The 13560-nt window shown below is 46.1% G+C and overlaps 1 protein-coding gene across 1 annotated transcript in view; it reads left to right on the top strand.

The window, feature by feature from the left end:
• ALK (ALK receptor tyrosine kinase) overlaps positions 1 to 13560 on the top strand; it is a 1033821-nt gene that overhangs the window by 865071 nt on the left and 155190 nt on the right. Inside the window, exons 7-8 of the mRNA XM_004377648.3 lie at positions 1611 to 1742; positions 4063 to 4163. Of these exons, the coding sequence (XP_004377705.1) occupies positions 1611 to 1742; positions 4063 to 4163 (233 nt within the window). The remainder of the gene's footprint in view (positions 1 to 1610; positions 1743 to 4062; positions 4164 to 13560) is intronic.

Genomic DNA, 13560 nt, shown 5'->3' with positions numbered 1-13560 from the left:
AGCACTGTTTGAGAAGGACACATCACGGAAGGTCGCTTCCTGGCACCAGTTAGTTCTGGCAAAAGGAAGTGGATGTGGGATCCCTGGAAGGGGGGAATAAAAAATAAAACAGAAAGATCTCCTTAGCTTTTGGATTTTTAATCAGAGGAACATATGGGGTTTTGGAGGGGAATGATTTCTTCAGGGGGGCATAAATGGGAAGAGATGCTCAAAGTCAGTGACAGCCTGTTTTAATTTATAACTGTGCCTCTCTGTGAAATGCGCAGAGAATCAGCGGGAAATGAGTAATAATTCACTAAGGTGCTGTCACAGTCAGGAAGCTTGAGGGGCTTCTTTGTCAGCCAGCTGCTGCCAAGAGAGCTGAGACAGAAGAAGGCCATGGAGAACTGTGGGTCTCAGGAGGAGAGAGCTCCTCTCCTCCAATGTGCAGACGGTGCCCTGCTGCTATCAAAACAGCCTGGGAGGGCCCACTGGCTCCTTGGGGCTGACAGCCTTCCCTGGAGCTGGAGAAAGTGAGCGCTGGCTAACTCTCTTCTTTCCTCCTTCCTCTGTAGGCAGTTGGGAGATAGATGGTCTATAAAGCTGACTGTGGCTTCTTAAATGGGACCTGAGATCAATCTGATGTAGATAAAAGTACTTCAAGGTGCTTTATGCTGAGCCAACGAAGCATATAAAGAGGCCGTGGGGACTGGGATTGCTTTGGTCAGGATGGCCTAGGTTATGGTGCAGTAATAAGCAATCCCAAAATCTCAGTGGCTTAATCATAACATTTACAGGGCCTGTCCAGTGAAGGTGGAATGGGAGGGGTCTCTGCTCTGCAGGATCACTCAGGGACCCAAGCTGTCACAGGCTCTGCCTTATGTAGTAGCACCCTCAGGAGCAAGCACTCTCCTTAGTCGCTACAGCAGGAGAAGAGAGGACTAAAGAATTATACACAAGCTTTTCACGGCCTCAACCAGAAGAGACACATGTCACTTCCACTCACATTTCATTAGCCAGAACTAGTCATGTGGCTCCTCTTAACTGCAAGGGGGTTGGAAGATGAAGGGACGCAAATGGGAAGTTTTAAGCAGCGTATGTCTCCATAGACAGGGGTAGTAATAAGAGACCCAAATTAACTCCTAGACATCACTGCCACCGCCATCACCCCATTCTTGTCATTGTGACAACCTTTAGAAATATACTCTAATGAGTTACACATTGGCTGCTCCTGGGGTTCGTGTTCATGCTGGATCCGTATGAAGAACACAGAGAATCAGAAGATCTAGTTCAAGTCTCAACTGGGTTACCTGCCAGCTGTGTGACCTTGGTCAGGTTGCTTAACATTCCTGAGCCTCTGCTTTGTCATATGTAAAACTGGTTTAACAATACCTATGCTCTGAAGTTATTATTATCATTGCGATTTTATTTTCTGAAGACCAGAAGCAATACACAAGTTAGGGACTGAGTGCTTCTTTTCATTATGGTCAGTATTATTGTACGTCGAGGGTTCTGGCTGGGAAGGTGTCACCAAAGATAATGTGGTCTCAATTGACTAACTCTACTTGGCGTTGGCATGTTTTGCCTTGGGCAGTCCTGGGAGTGATTGTGCCCCTGTGCTCTCCCTGCAGGTAACCTCCCTGCTGGTTTTTACTGCGACTTCGAGGATGGCTTCTGTGGCTGGACCCAAGGCACACTCTTGCCCCACACACCCCGGTGGCAGGTCAGGACCCTAAAGGATGCCCGCTTCCAGGACTATCAAGGTACTGCCCCTCTCTTCCCTTCCCCTGATGTCCATCCTGGTGTCCACGTGGACAGATGAGAGACTTAGGGCACCACTCCACGCAGCTGGGCCTCACCCTGCCCTGTAGGATAAGCTCAGGGGTCTGCCCAAAGCTTGCCCTGGGTGTTCACACACAATTCCATTTTCAGATCGTCTGGGGCTTTGGATTGATTAAATCTGGACCCAGGTAGATGGCACCCTTGGTTACTTAAAACTACTTGATGAAAGATTAGTTAGAAGATAAGAATAATGGCAATAAGAATAATCCATTCATTCAGCATGTGCTTACTGACGACCAAGTATGTTGAGCACAACTATGCTGAGCACAACTATGCTGGGCACATAACTCACTGAGAGGTAAGAAAAACCATAGACCATTTCATAACCAGGAGACTAAAGGACATGGAGGCCCAGAGGTAAGGAAAACCATAGGCTACTTTATAACTGGGGAGAAGCCTCTGTCATTTGCCCCAGGTTGTGCCTTGGGCCCCACATCTGGTCCATCCCCCGGGCACAGCCTCCTCAGCCATCACCCACCTGCCAGAACCCGTCCTCCCCACAGTGCGTGCTTGGCTGTCCCAGGAGCAAAGAGTCCCCACACACCCAAGAGATGGCCACCCACAGCACCAGACTCAGAGATACCGGCCTGGGCAGGGGTGAGATCAGAGAGGGTCTGTGAGGCCAGCACAGCTCCTTAAATTGGGCTCCTGCAAAGACCAAGCCATCCAGCCATGTGGGCACCTCCCTGCACAGGGATGACGGCTCTCTCCCTCCTCCCTCCCCAGCATTTGCCTGCTCTTTATGGAGCTAAAGACCCTCATACCAAAGTACCTCTCTTTCCAAGCAAAGATCACACAGCCTGTGGGTTGTTTAAAGAAATAACGATAATAATAATAGAGTGTGAGCAAGGACAACATCTGATCAACCACAAGGACCCCTGTGCAGTTAGTTCTGTTGTGGTCTTCAGAGCTGGCTGCATCTGAGTGGGTTGGCTTTTGGCCAGCACACCCTCACAGTGGCCCCGTTGGAAAGAAGGCTGAGTGATTGCAGCCCAGGAGAGTTTTGCAAGGGGCCCTCCACAGATGAGGAAGGCCTAGGAGCTCTGGCTTTTCCTCCCTGCTTTCTCAGCACATTGCATTGTTCTTGGCACCCTGTCTCTACAAGGAAGAGCAACAGAGCTCAAGCTAGACCTGATCTTAATGTCTCTGCTCTCAGTATGAAAATTTCCATTACAGCTACCATAGCAAATAAATATCCTGCCCTTGTTGAATACCTCTAGTGACAGGGCTCTCATTGTCTCTTAAAGTAGCCCATTCCATTGTTTAACAGATCAGGATCATAGAACGGTTTTCCTTACCTTGAGGCAAACTCTATCTGTCTATAACTCCTACCCATTGATCATGATTTTGTATCCTGGAGGCCCACAGAACAAAACTACTCCTCTTCCACAAGGCAACCCTCCGACAGTTTGAAGACAACAATTGTTACCCACCCAGCTGCATGAGGTCTCTTCTCTCCCCAGCCACATACCTCAGCTCCTTGAATCTTCCTCAAGGAGAGGTAATGTGCTTCCTGAGATCTCTAGTGCATCTTGGATACTCTGCTCTGGACCCACCTGAATTTGTTAATTGGTAGTAACTCAACCCTTTACCAAAAGAGGGAAAAAAGTAGAAATGAATGGCTAAAGTAGTGCTTGGGGTTCTGTGGGGCCCCTAAAATGTTGTGAGCTCACTCTGGCACCCATCTCCACAGCCCTTACCATCTACAAGATGCTCCACAGCTCCTGGAGGTTTACAGATGTTTCTTCCCATCACCACATGGGGGTCAGACTCATGTCCTCCCAGGTTTGCAAGCTGAGATAACACAAGAAATGAGCCTCCTTGGGCAGGGCATGGGACACAGGATGACCTGGGCTCATTTGAGGGGAGGAGAGAGTGAAGGTCATAGTAATCATTGGAGGATAGGGTGCTGGCATGACTGGAAATGGGCAGGGGTGGACAGAGGGCGTGATGCAGGCTGCTCCTAGGCTATGAGCTGGTGACCTTAGGAGGTCAGAGTGCAGATGCTGGGACATTGTAAACAGTTTAGAATGAAGACTTTGCATGAGTCAGAGTTCATTGCTGGTGAAAAGTAGGCTCTCTCACCCAATTTAGGAAGCAGAAACACGTGTCCTCAAAGTAGTTCCTAGGCTTCATGAAAACATGCAGAGTCCATTAACCCTGCATTCCTCTCCCAGCACCCTTGAATCCTTCAGTTCCTGATAATGGTGCATTCTTAGCTTTTTTTTTTCTCTCCCCCAGGCCAGGTCCTGTTACTCAGCACCACTGACGTCCCCATGTCTGAAAGTGCTACACTGACCAGTGCTACATTCCCTGCACCCATGAAGAACTCCCCATGTGAGGTAAGTCTCCATGTTCCTCTAGTTCTCTAACTTCTCCTCCTACCCCTCTCCTTGGTCACTTCCAGGTAAACCCCCCCTAAAATGAAGAAAGTAGCCTGGGTGGTAGGCGTGGTAGTTCTCCTGGGGGTAGGACAAGAGAGCCCTTTTGGCCATCTTCTAGTGAGAGGACATCCATCAAAATGGTAAAGTCCCATTTTTAGAGACTCAAACACCCACCCTCAGCTGCATTCAGCCATTTACAGGAGGACCTTGACTTCAGCAAACCAAGAAAACACTTGCCGAGACATGACAGGGGACTGTAACAGGATTTACAAAAGACAGAATTCCTTTTTAAAAATATCAAGCTCTCATAATACATTTCCAGTAGGATAGAGCATCAAAATTTTGATTTACATAAATTTCGCTAAGACATCAATGGCATTCAGTGAGGCACCTCTAGAGCCACTTACCTAAATGATTCCTGTACCTGTTGTCTCTTTTGTAGGCAGACTGAGGGACTGGCGCCATGATCCTTAGTATAAGGGAATATTCTCTGGGGCCAAGAAAAGTGCATAGACCTCAACAAGGCATAGTAACTGAGCTCAAGGACTCTGAGTCAGATTGCTCAAGTTCAAGCCAGGTTCCACCATTGCTTAGCTATAAGGGTTGTTTAGGCAGGTAATTAACCTCTAAGGACCTCGGTTTCCTCACCTGGAGAGTGAAAAAGGTATAGAACCCACCACAAAGATATGAGGATTAGCTAGATTAATGTTCATAAAGGAACAACTAATCACTAGAAAAGGACCCACCACTCATCTATCAATCTGTTGTACTGTGGTGGCTTTCGTGTTGCTGTGATGCTGGAAGCAATGCCACCGGTATTTCAAATACTAGCAGGGTCATCCATGATGGACAGGTTTCAGTGGAGCTTTCAGACTAAGACAGACTAGGAAGAAGGATCTGGCACTCTACTTCTGAAAAAATTGGCAAGCAAAAACTTTATTAATAAAGCATTGTCTGGCATAGTACCAAAAAATGATCCCTCAGGTTGGAAGGCACTCAAAAGACGAGAGAGGAAAGGCTGCCTCCTCAAAGTAGAGTCGACCTGAATGACATGGATGGAGTCAAGCTTTCAGGACCTTCATTTGTTGATGTGGCATGAAACAAAATAAGAAGGAACAGCTGCAAACCTCGATTAATAGTTGGAATGTGGAATGTATGAAGTATGAATCTAGGAAAATGGAAAGTTGTCAAAAATGAAATGGAATGGAGAAAGATTGACATTCTAGGCATTAGTGAGTGGAAATGGACTGGTATTGGCCATTCTGAATCAATCATATGGTCTACTATGCCAGGATTGACAAATTGAAGAGTAATGACATCACATTCATCGTCAAAAAGCACATTTCAAGATCTATCTTGAAGTACAACACCGTCAGTGATAGGATAATATCCATATGCCTACAAAGAAGACCAGTAAATACAGCTATTACTCAAATTTATGCACGAACCACTGAGGCCAAAGATGAAGAAATCGAAGATTTTTTACCAGCTTCTACAGGCTGAAATTGATCAAATATCCAATCAAGAGGCATTGATAATTACTGGCGATTGGAATGCAAAAGATGGAAACAAAGAAGAAGGATCTGTAATTAGAAAGTATGTCCTTGGTGATAGAAACGATGCCAGAGATCACATGATAGAATTTGCAAGACCAACAACTTATTCATTACAAATACCTTTTTTCAACAATATAAACAGTGACTATACACATGGATCTCACCAAATGGAATACATAGGAATCAAATTGACTACATCTGTGGAAAGAGACAATGGAAAAGTTCAAGACCATCAGTCAGAACAAGGCTGGGGTGAACTGTACAACTGACTATCAACTGATCATATGCAAGTTCAAGTTGAAGTTGAAAAAAATTAAAACAAGTCCACAAGGGCCAAAATACAACCTGAAGTATATCCCACCTAGATTTAGAGACTATCCCAAGAATAGATTTGATACACTGAACACTAATGACTGAAGACCAGATGAGTTGTGGAATAACCTCAAGGATGTCATACATGAGGAAAGCAAAAGGTCATTAAAAAGACACGAAGAAAGAACAGACCAAAATAGATGTCGGAAGAGACTCTGAAACTTGTTCTTGAACACAGAGTGGCTAAAGTAAATGGAAGAAATGATGAAGTAAGAGAGCTGAACAGAAAACTTCAGAGGGCAGCTCAAGGAGACAAAGTATTATAATGACATGTGCAAAGACCTGGAGTTAGAAAACCAAAAGGGAAGTACACGCTTGCATCTCTCAGGCTGAAAGAACTGAAGAAAAAATTTAAGCCTCAAGTTGCAATTCTGAAGGATTCTATGGGCAAAACATTGAACAACACAGGACGCATCAAAAGAAGATGGAAGGAATACACAGAGCCACTGTACCAAAAACAACTGGTCCATGTTCAGTCATTTCAGAGGGTAGCACAGGATAAAGAACTGATGACACTGAAGAAAGAACTCCAAGCTGCCCTGAAGGCATTGGTGAAAAACGAGGCTCCAGGAACTGTTGGAATACCAATTGAGATGTTTCAACAAATGGATGCAGCGCTGGAGGTGCTGCTCATTCATCTATGCCAAGAAATTTGGAAGACAGCTACCTGGCCAACCAAATGGAAGAGATCTATATTTGTGCCCATTCCCCAGAAAGGTGATCCAACAGAATGTGGAAATTATCAAAAAACATCATCAATATCACACCCAAGTAAAATTTTGCTGAAGATCATTCAAAAGCAGTTGCAGCAGTACATCGACAGGGAACTGCCAGAAATTCAAGTCTGATGCAGAAGTGGACATAGAACGAGGGATATCATTGCTTATGTCAGATGGATCTTGGCTGAAAGCAGAGAATACCAGAGAGATGTTTACCTGTGTTTTATTGACTATGCAAAGGCATTTGACTGTGTGGATCATAACAAATTAGGATAACATTGCAAAGAATAGAAATTTCGGACCACTTAATTGTGCTCATGCGGAACTTATACATAGACCAAGAGGCAGTCGTCTGAACAGAACAAGGGGATACTGCTTGCTTTAAAATCAGAATAACTGTGCATCAGCGTTGCATCCTTTCGCTATACTTATTCAATCTGTATGCTGAACACATAATCAGAGAAGCTGGACTATATGAAGAAGAACGTGGCTTCAAGATTAGAGGAAGACTCATTAACAACCTGTGATATGTAGCTGACACAACCTAGCTTGCAGAAAGCTAAGAGGACTTGAAGCACTTGCTGATCAAAGACATCAACCTTCAGTATGAAGTTGTCAATGATTTCACTTTACTTGGATCCACAATCGACACCCATGGAAGCAGCAGTCAAGAAATCAAACAATGTATTGCATTGGGCAAATCTGCTGTAAAAGATCTCTTTAAAGTGTTAAAAAGCAAAGATGTCACTTTAAGGACTAAGGTAGGCCTGACCCAAGCCATGGTATTTTCAATCACCTCATATGCATGCGAAAGCTGAACAATGAATAAGGAAGACCAAAGAAGAATTGATGCCTTTGAGTTATGGTGTTGGCAAAAAATATTGAATATACCATGGGCTGCCAGAAGAAGGAACAACTCTGTCTTGGAAGAAGTCCTGCCAGAATGCTCCTTAGAAGCTAGGATGGTGAGACATGTCTCATGTACTTTGGACGTCTTATTAGGAGGGACCAGTCTCTGGAGAAGGACATCATGCTTGGTAGAGGATCAATGAAAGAGAGCAAGACCCTCAACGAGATGGATTAATACAGTTACTGCGAAGATGGGCTCAAGCATAGCAAGGATTGTGAGGATGGGGCAGGATTGGGCAGTGTTTCGTTCTGTATTACATAGGGTCACTATGAGTCAGAATAGACTTGGCTGCACCTAACAACAACAACTGAAAAGGACATCGTGCTTGGTGAAGTAGAGGATCAGTGAAAATGAGTTAAACCCTCAATGAAACGGATTAACACAATAACCTCAACAATGGGCTCAAACATATCAAAGATCTTGAAGATGCATAGGACTGGGCAACATTTCCTTCTGTTATATGTATATAAGGTCGCCATGAGTTGCAGCCCACTTGACAGAAACTAGCAACAACAACCACAATGTGTGTAAAGGGCTTAGAACAGTGTCTGACGTGGAGCAAGCAGGGCAATAGTTAACTATTGTTCTTTAGAGTATATAATACCCAGGCACAGGCCCTTCAAGCAGATTGTCAGTGCCTGGCACCCAGTAGGACTCGGTGAATATTCATACCAATATAGGAAAGGAGAATGGGAAAAGAAGAGGAGGAGTTTAGCCAGAAACCAGACTCCATGCTGTTGGAGAGCAGGGCCCTGTTTTGTGCTGCTTTGCGCTCTCCTGCTGTGCCTGCATGGACATCTCGCACATGGTAGAAAGCCAACACATGTTTTAGATTTGGCCAGCCCTCGCTTTCTGAAAACTCACAGAGAAATTCCTTTCTGGCTTAGTTTCAGTGATAGCTGTGCCACCTCTCAGCAACTGGATTCCTTTCAAGTTGTGGATGTTGTGAAACTGATCCGATTCTCTTCCCCTCCTTTGGCTGCTAGACATCCAAGGGAGGCAGCCCTTGGCCAAGCAGAGGCGCAGACAGTGGGCTTCCTCTGCAGGGCAAATTGAAGCCCTCCAAGGATTTTGTGAAATAAAAACTCACCGAATTAAATAAGAATGGGAAAGATGTACGAATGATTTTTTTGTTTAATTTGAGGAATGGTGAAATGAAATCTGAGAGCAAATACAACTTCACGATACACAGTCTGTACCAGCCTCACTTCAGGCTGGATTTTATGACTTCTGCAATTGCCTCGTCTTTCTCGCCTTCTTCCAGTTTATGTTATCTTACTCGATTTTATGTATCTCTGTGAGCCACCTTAAATCCTTTTTGGAAGAAGTCAGGGCACAAAAAAATAGAGTCATCAAATTAAATTGAATTGTATTTGAGGAAGCATACTATCTGATGCAGATGGTGGAATTGCACAGTCATCTTTGATATTTCTCAGATGCCTCTGTGCCAGTCCCCAGAAAACATGGCTTCTTAGAAGGAAATCAAAATGAGGAGAGATAGTTGGCTCACCTGAGAGGCAGGAAGATCCTTAAACACATTTGATCTTTAAGTTTATTTTCCACTGGATTTAATGTGAGCCTAATTTCAGAAAAAGAAATGTCAAGGTAAAAATGAGATTTTCCTAATACTTCATCATCTCTAATAACCTTTGAGTTGATCAATAGATTAAACAGGTGCTTTGTTTTAGTGGCATGTTTTATTTTTCCTCCAGCTGATTTTGCTCTGGGCTGTTTCTGCTATTTCCTGCCCTTTTGCAGAACTGGGCTCAGCAGGCTTAATGAAGGGAAGGGAATGAGTCCACTGCACTGTTGGCTCCAAGTTGTTTCACCTATTGTGGATGGGTTTTTGAATTCCCAGTGTTGGGCAAAATGTTTTCATCAGAAAAATAAATAACCAAAACAGAAATACTCATTTGAAGGATGATAAGCCCCACCATTTATTTTATTTGAATCCTAACTACAGAAGCCAAGAAGTTAATTTCCTTTTCCCAGGCTTGCTGGCAGGGAAACAGGATATTGCATTGCTGTATGGAGACTCAGTTAAATCAGGGCCTTCAAACCCCACCAGTCCTAAAGGGGCCTCCATTGGCTGTAGGGCGCAAGTGCAGGAAGGTAGGCCATAGGTGACGTCCCCAAAGAGGGTCAGGCCCACAGGGATGGGCAGCTGGCCAAGCTGAGCTCCCAGGCTGACAGCCAGGAGGTTCCCAACGCACCACAGTGGTTTCCTCTAAACCCACACCAGTCCTGGCCCATGGGACCACCAGGGAGCTGAAATAATTGCAGAACATCTCAGAAGGCTCCCTCAAGAAAACCCATAATCATCAGCGGATTCCCAAAGGGTCCTGGTGTCTCCTGAGACGGATCTTCTTGAAAATCTAGAAACAAGTCACTAATAGGTTTGTTTCTCCACCTGCAGTCACTTGGAGGATGTTATACGGGCAGATTCCGGGCCCACCCCAGACCTCCTGCATGGCATTACTGCGTAGGAGCCGGGAATCTGCATCTTCAAATGCCCACCCTTGGTGATTTGGATGCATGCTGACACTTGATGGCTACTGGCCATAAGGTGCACTTGCCAACTGTGACCAAAATTCATTCTGAGCCCATTCAGAGTTTTCCTCAGTTATCTATGACTCCTAACCAGTTGCTGTCAAGTTGATTCTAACTCGTGGAGACCCCATACGTGTCAGAGTAGAACTGTGCTCCACAGGGTTTTCAATTCTTGATTTTTCAGAAATATATAGCTAGGGCTTTCTTCTGAGGCACCTGTGGGTGGACTCCAACCTCCAGCCTTTCAGTTAGCAGCTGAGCTCTCAGGGACTTCAGGGCAGGATATAGGTTCTCTGTGGCACCTCTGGGTAGACTTAAGCTGCCAAACTTTCAGCTAGCAGCTGAGCATGTTAACCATTTACACCACCCAGGGACTCCACCTGTGACTCCAGTAGTGGCATATAACTTGCCTTCTAGAAAGATGAGTCAGAGAATGGGTTGAAATGATGAAGTGGAGGCCAGGGAAACAGAAGGGCCTGGGGAGACAGAAGGGCCTGGGAAAACGGCTCTCGGAGTCCACATGCAGCCGGGCCAGATGCCCACCAACAATGGAGACCTAGCCAGCGCGCCTTTGTGCCGCCTGGCTTTAGGGCCCTCCAGCCGTGCCCCAGCTCCGCCACTTCCCTCCAAACGCCTGCAGTACCACCACCGCCTCTCACTGGCTGGCCGGCTGCAGGCGCTGCCTCCTCTCGCTCTGCAGAATTGCACATGGGTCATGAATATTTAAAGACTTCAGCCTAGCCCAGCCACAAATAAGAAAGAACATTGTCCCTCCCTCCTCCCCTCACCTCCTGCAAGCTACTCTCTGTGGGAGACGGGAGCCACTTACAATATATTCTGATTTTATTTTATTTTTATTTTGTTGAGCTCCAGTTCAAATAATTAAAGTTACCATTGGCGGGGGTGGGGGGAAAGGTTGCGCTGGCTTTCATGTGTTCATTTGCTGTCAGACCTGCTCTCGCGTCCGCTTTGGCTTTGAGACACACGCTGATATGTCTAGCATTGCAGCTGCTGGTAATAAAGGGGCCGCAGAGCGGCAAGGGCCCGGTGCACGCCCCTCCGCCTGCCTTTCACACATCCTAGAAGCCTGAATGTCTTAACAAGCCCCGTGTGGTTTGAAATTCTATTTTATTTGAATAGCCTACCCTTGACTAGAATAATTTAAACCATGTTCTCAGGACAGAACAAGGCCTGGGAGGGTTGGGGGGCAGGGAGTAGGCCTCCCTCATTTTCTTTCTCCCTTCCAAAACACTGAAGCAGTTTTCCTTCTATGAACTGCAGGAATGAAAGGGACCCAGGAAGTGGGGTGTGGCCCAATTGATTTTGTGGGGACATCTGAGCATCTGAGGCCAAGCCATTTCCAGTGCTGGAGTGCGCGCGCGCGCGCGCACACACACACACACACACCACACACACACACCCGCACACACCCGCGCGCACACACACACACACACACACACACACACACACAGTTCCTGAAATACAGCCCAGGAACTTTCTGCCACGGACATCAGCCCCGGTGATAAGCAAGAGTCAACTTTGATCAGCTGCTGGGGGCTGCTGAGCTGCAGGGCAGAAGGCAACCCAGCTGGACTCCTCCATGTCTGCCTGGGCTATCTGGCCTACAGGGAAAGACCCACATTCTGCGTCATTAAACCCACAGTGTGGCCCAGGGAGACATGGTGGAGGAACCTGGTGTCTGGAGTTGCCCTCTGCCATCCCCTAAGCCTGCTCAGAGCCCCACTGAGCACCCCTATGGTGGCAGGGCCCCAAAGGCTAGGGGCCAGGGGAGTTTTCAGTAAATTGCACTCTGGTTGATTTTTCAGACATTTCAGGGTACTGGAAGCAGGGTCCATCCTTTCCCAGGGATTCAGCTGGTGAGGTTTCTCCCACATCTCAGTGATTCAGAAGCAGAATAAGTTAGAGCCACCCCGTCTGTGTTCACTGGGCTCATTCCTATGTCTCCCCACATCCTTCCAGTTGGCAGACAAATAGGACTTTTAACATGGGAAGAAGAGATGAACTTTTCTGACTGTTGTGTTTTAAAAATTTATTAAATTCAATGACAAAATCTTCTGTGGAAAGACAAGAAAAGGAGAGAATCATCATAATAACAATTTTAAGGTGGTTTGAGATAGAGAAAAGAACAAAAGCAGAAGAGCTTTTCCTTTATCATCCCCCCATCGAAACCTCATCAACGAGTTGCCGACTCCAACTCAAGGCAGCTCCGTATGTGTCAGAGTAGAATAGTGCTCTATAGGGTTTTCAATGGCTGATTTTTTTCCAAGTAGCTCACCAGGCCTTTCTTCCAAGGATGCTCTGAGTGGACTTGAACCTCCAATCTTTTGGTTAGCAGCCAAGTGCTTAACCATTTGTGTCACACTGAATCAAAAGGGGATGAGCAGGGATATTCAGTTCTGAGCATGGTTACCGAACAGATCCTACATGTCAGGGGCATGGGCAGGGCTGCAGAGGAAGTGGGAGCAGCTCATCTCGGCAAGACCCACAGCCAGTAAGGACAAAGTCAAGGTCAAACCCAGACCGACGACGCCAAGTTTCATGCTCTATCAGACTTCCCTGCCGGGGAGGGGTGAGGGGATATAATACCTTCTCAGCTAAGAGGGAGTTGATATGAGCCTCAACAGGAGTCCCAATGACTGTGAACTGGCATTGCTCTCACCTAATTCAGGGCCCCAATCTGGAGACAAGAAGGAAAAACCATCCCATTCTGTAAAACACTATTTAGCCACTTAGTCTCTCCTCACCCTGGGAGTAGTCCACTGGGTCTTGTTCCTGAGCAAACAAGAGAAAATTGGCACTCATCTATGGGACTTTTAGCCCCTCTGAGACTCATATGAGTGTGCCCTATTCTTAACCCACATGGTCTCATTTATTTCAGTAAATCAGGAAGGAGAAGCTATTTCAAGGACCTCATGGGCTTGATCCTGAGTGAATTTATCATTGCCTGGGTCCATCCTACCCTCTGCATAGGACAGCATGTGCTCATTTGGGGAGAAGGACACTGCACCCTTCCCCTCCCTACTTATCCATTCTCCCCTGTGCCGAGGCTGACTGCTGACCAACGGAGGGACAAGCTGGCCCCTGGCAGGGTCCACTGAAGTCTAGCTCTGTCCTTGTGTGGTCAAAAGATGCTGCACAAACACCTTGTGGTGTTTGTAGAAACCCTCTTTTTTTTTTTAGTGGTTTTTTTTTTTTTAATTGTACTTCAGGTGAAGGTTTACAGAACA

This window comes from Trichechus manatus, unplaced genomic scaffold (genome assembly GCF_000243295.1).
Source record: "Trichechus manatus latirostris isolate Lorelei unplaced genomic scaffold, TriManLat1.0 scaffold00052, whole genome shotgun sequence".
Taxonomy (NCBI): domain Eukaryota; kingdom Metazoa; phylum Chordata; class Mammalia; order Sirenia; family Trichechidae; genus Trichechus; species Trichechus manatus.
Note: the sequence above shows the minus strand (reverse complement) of the source record. Positions and strands in the feature narration are given on the sequence as shown.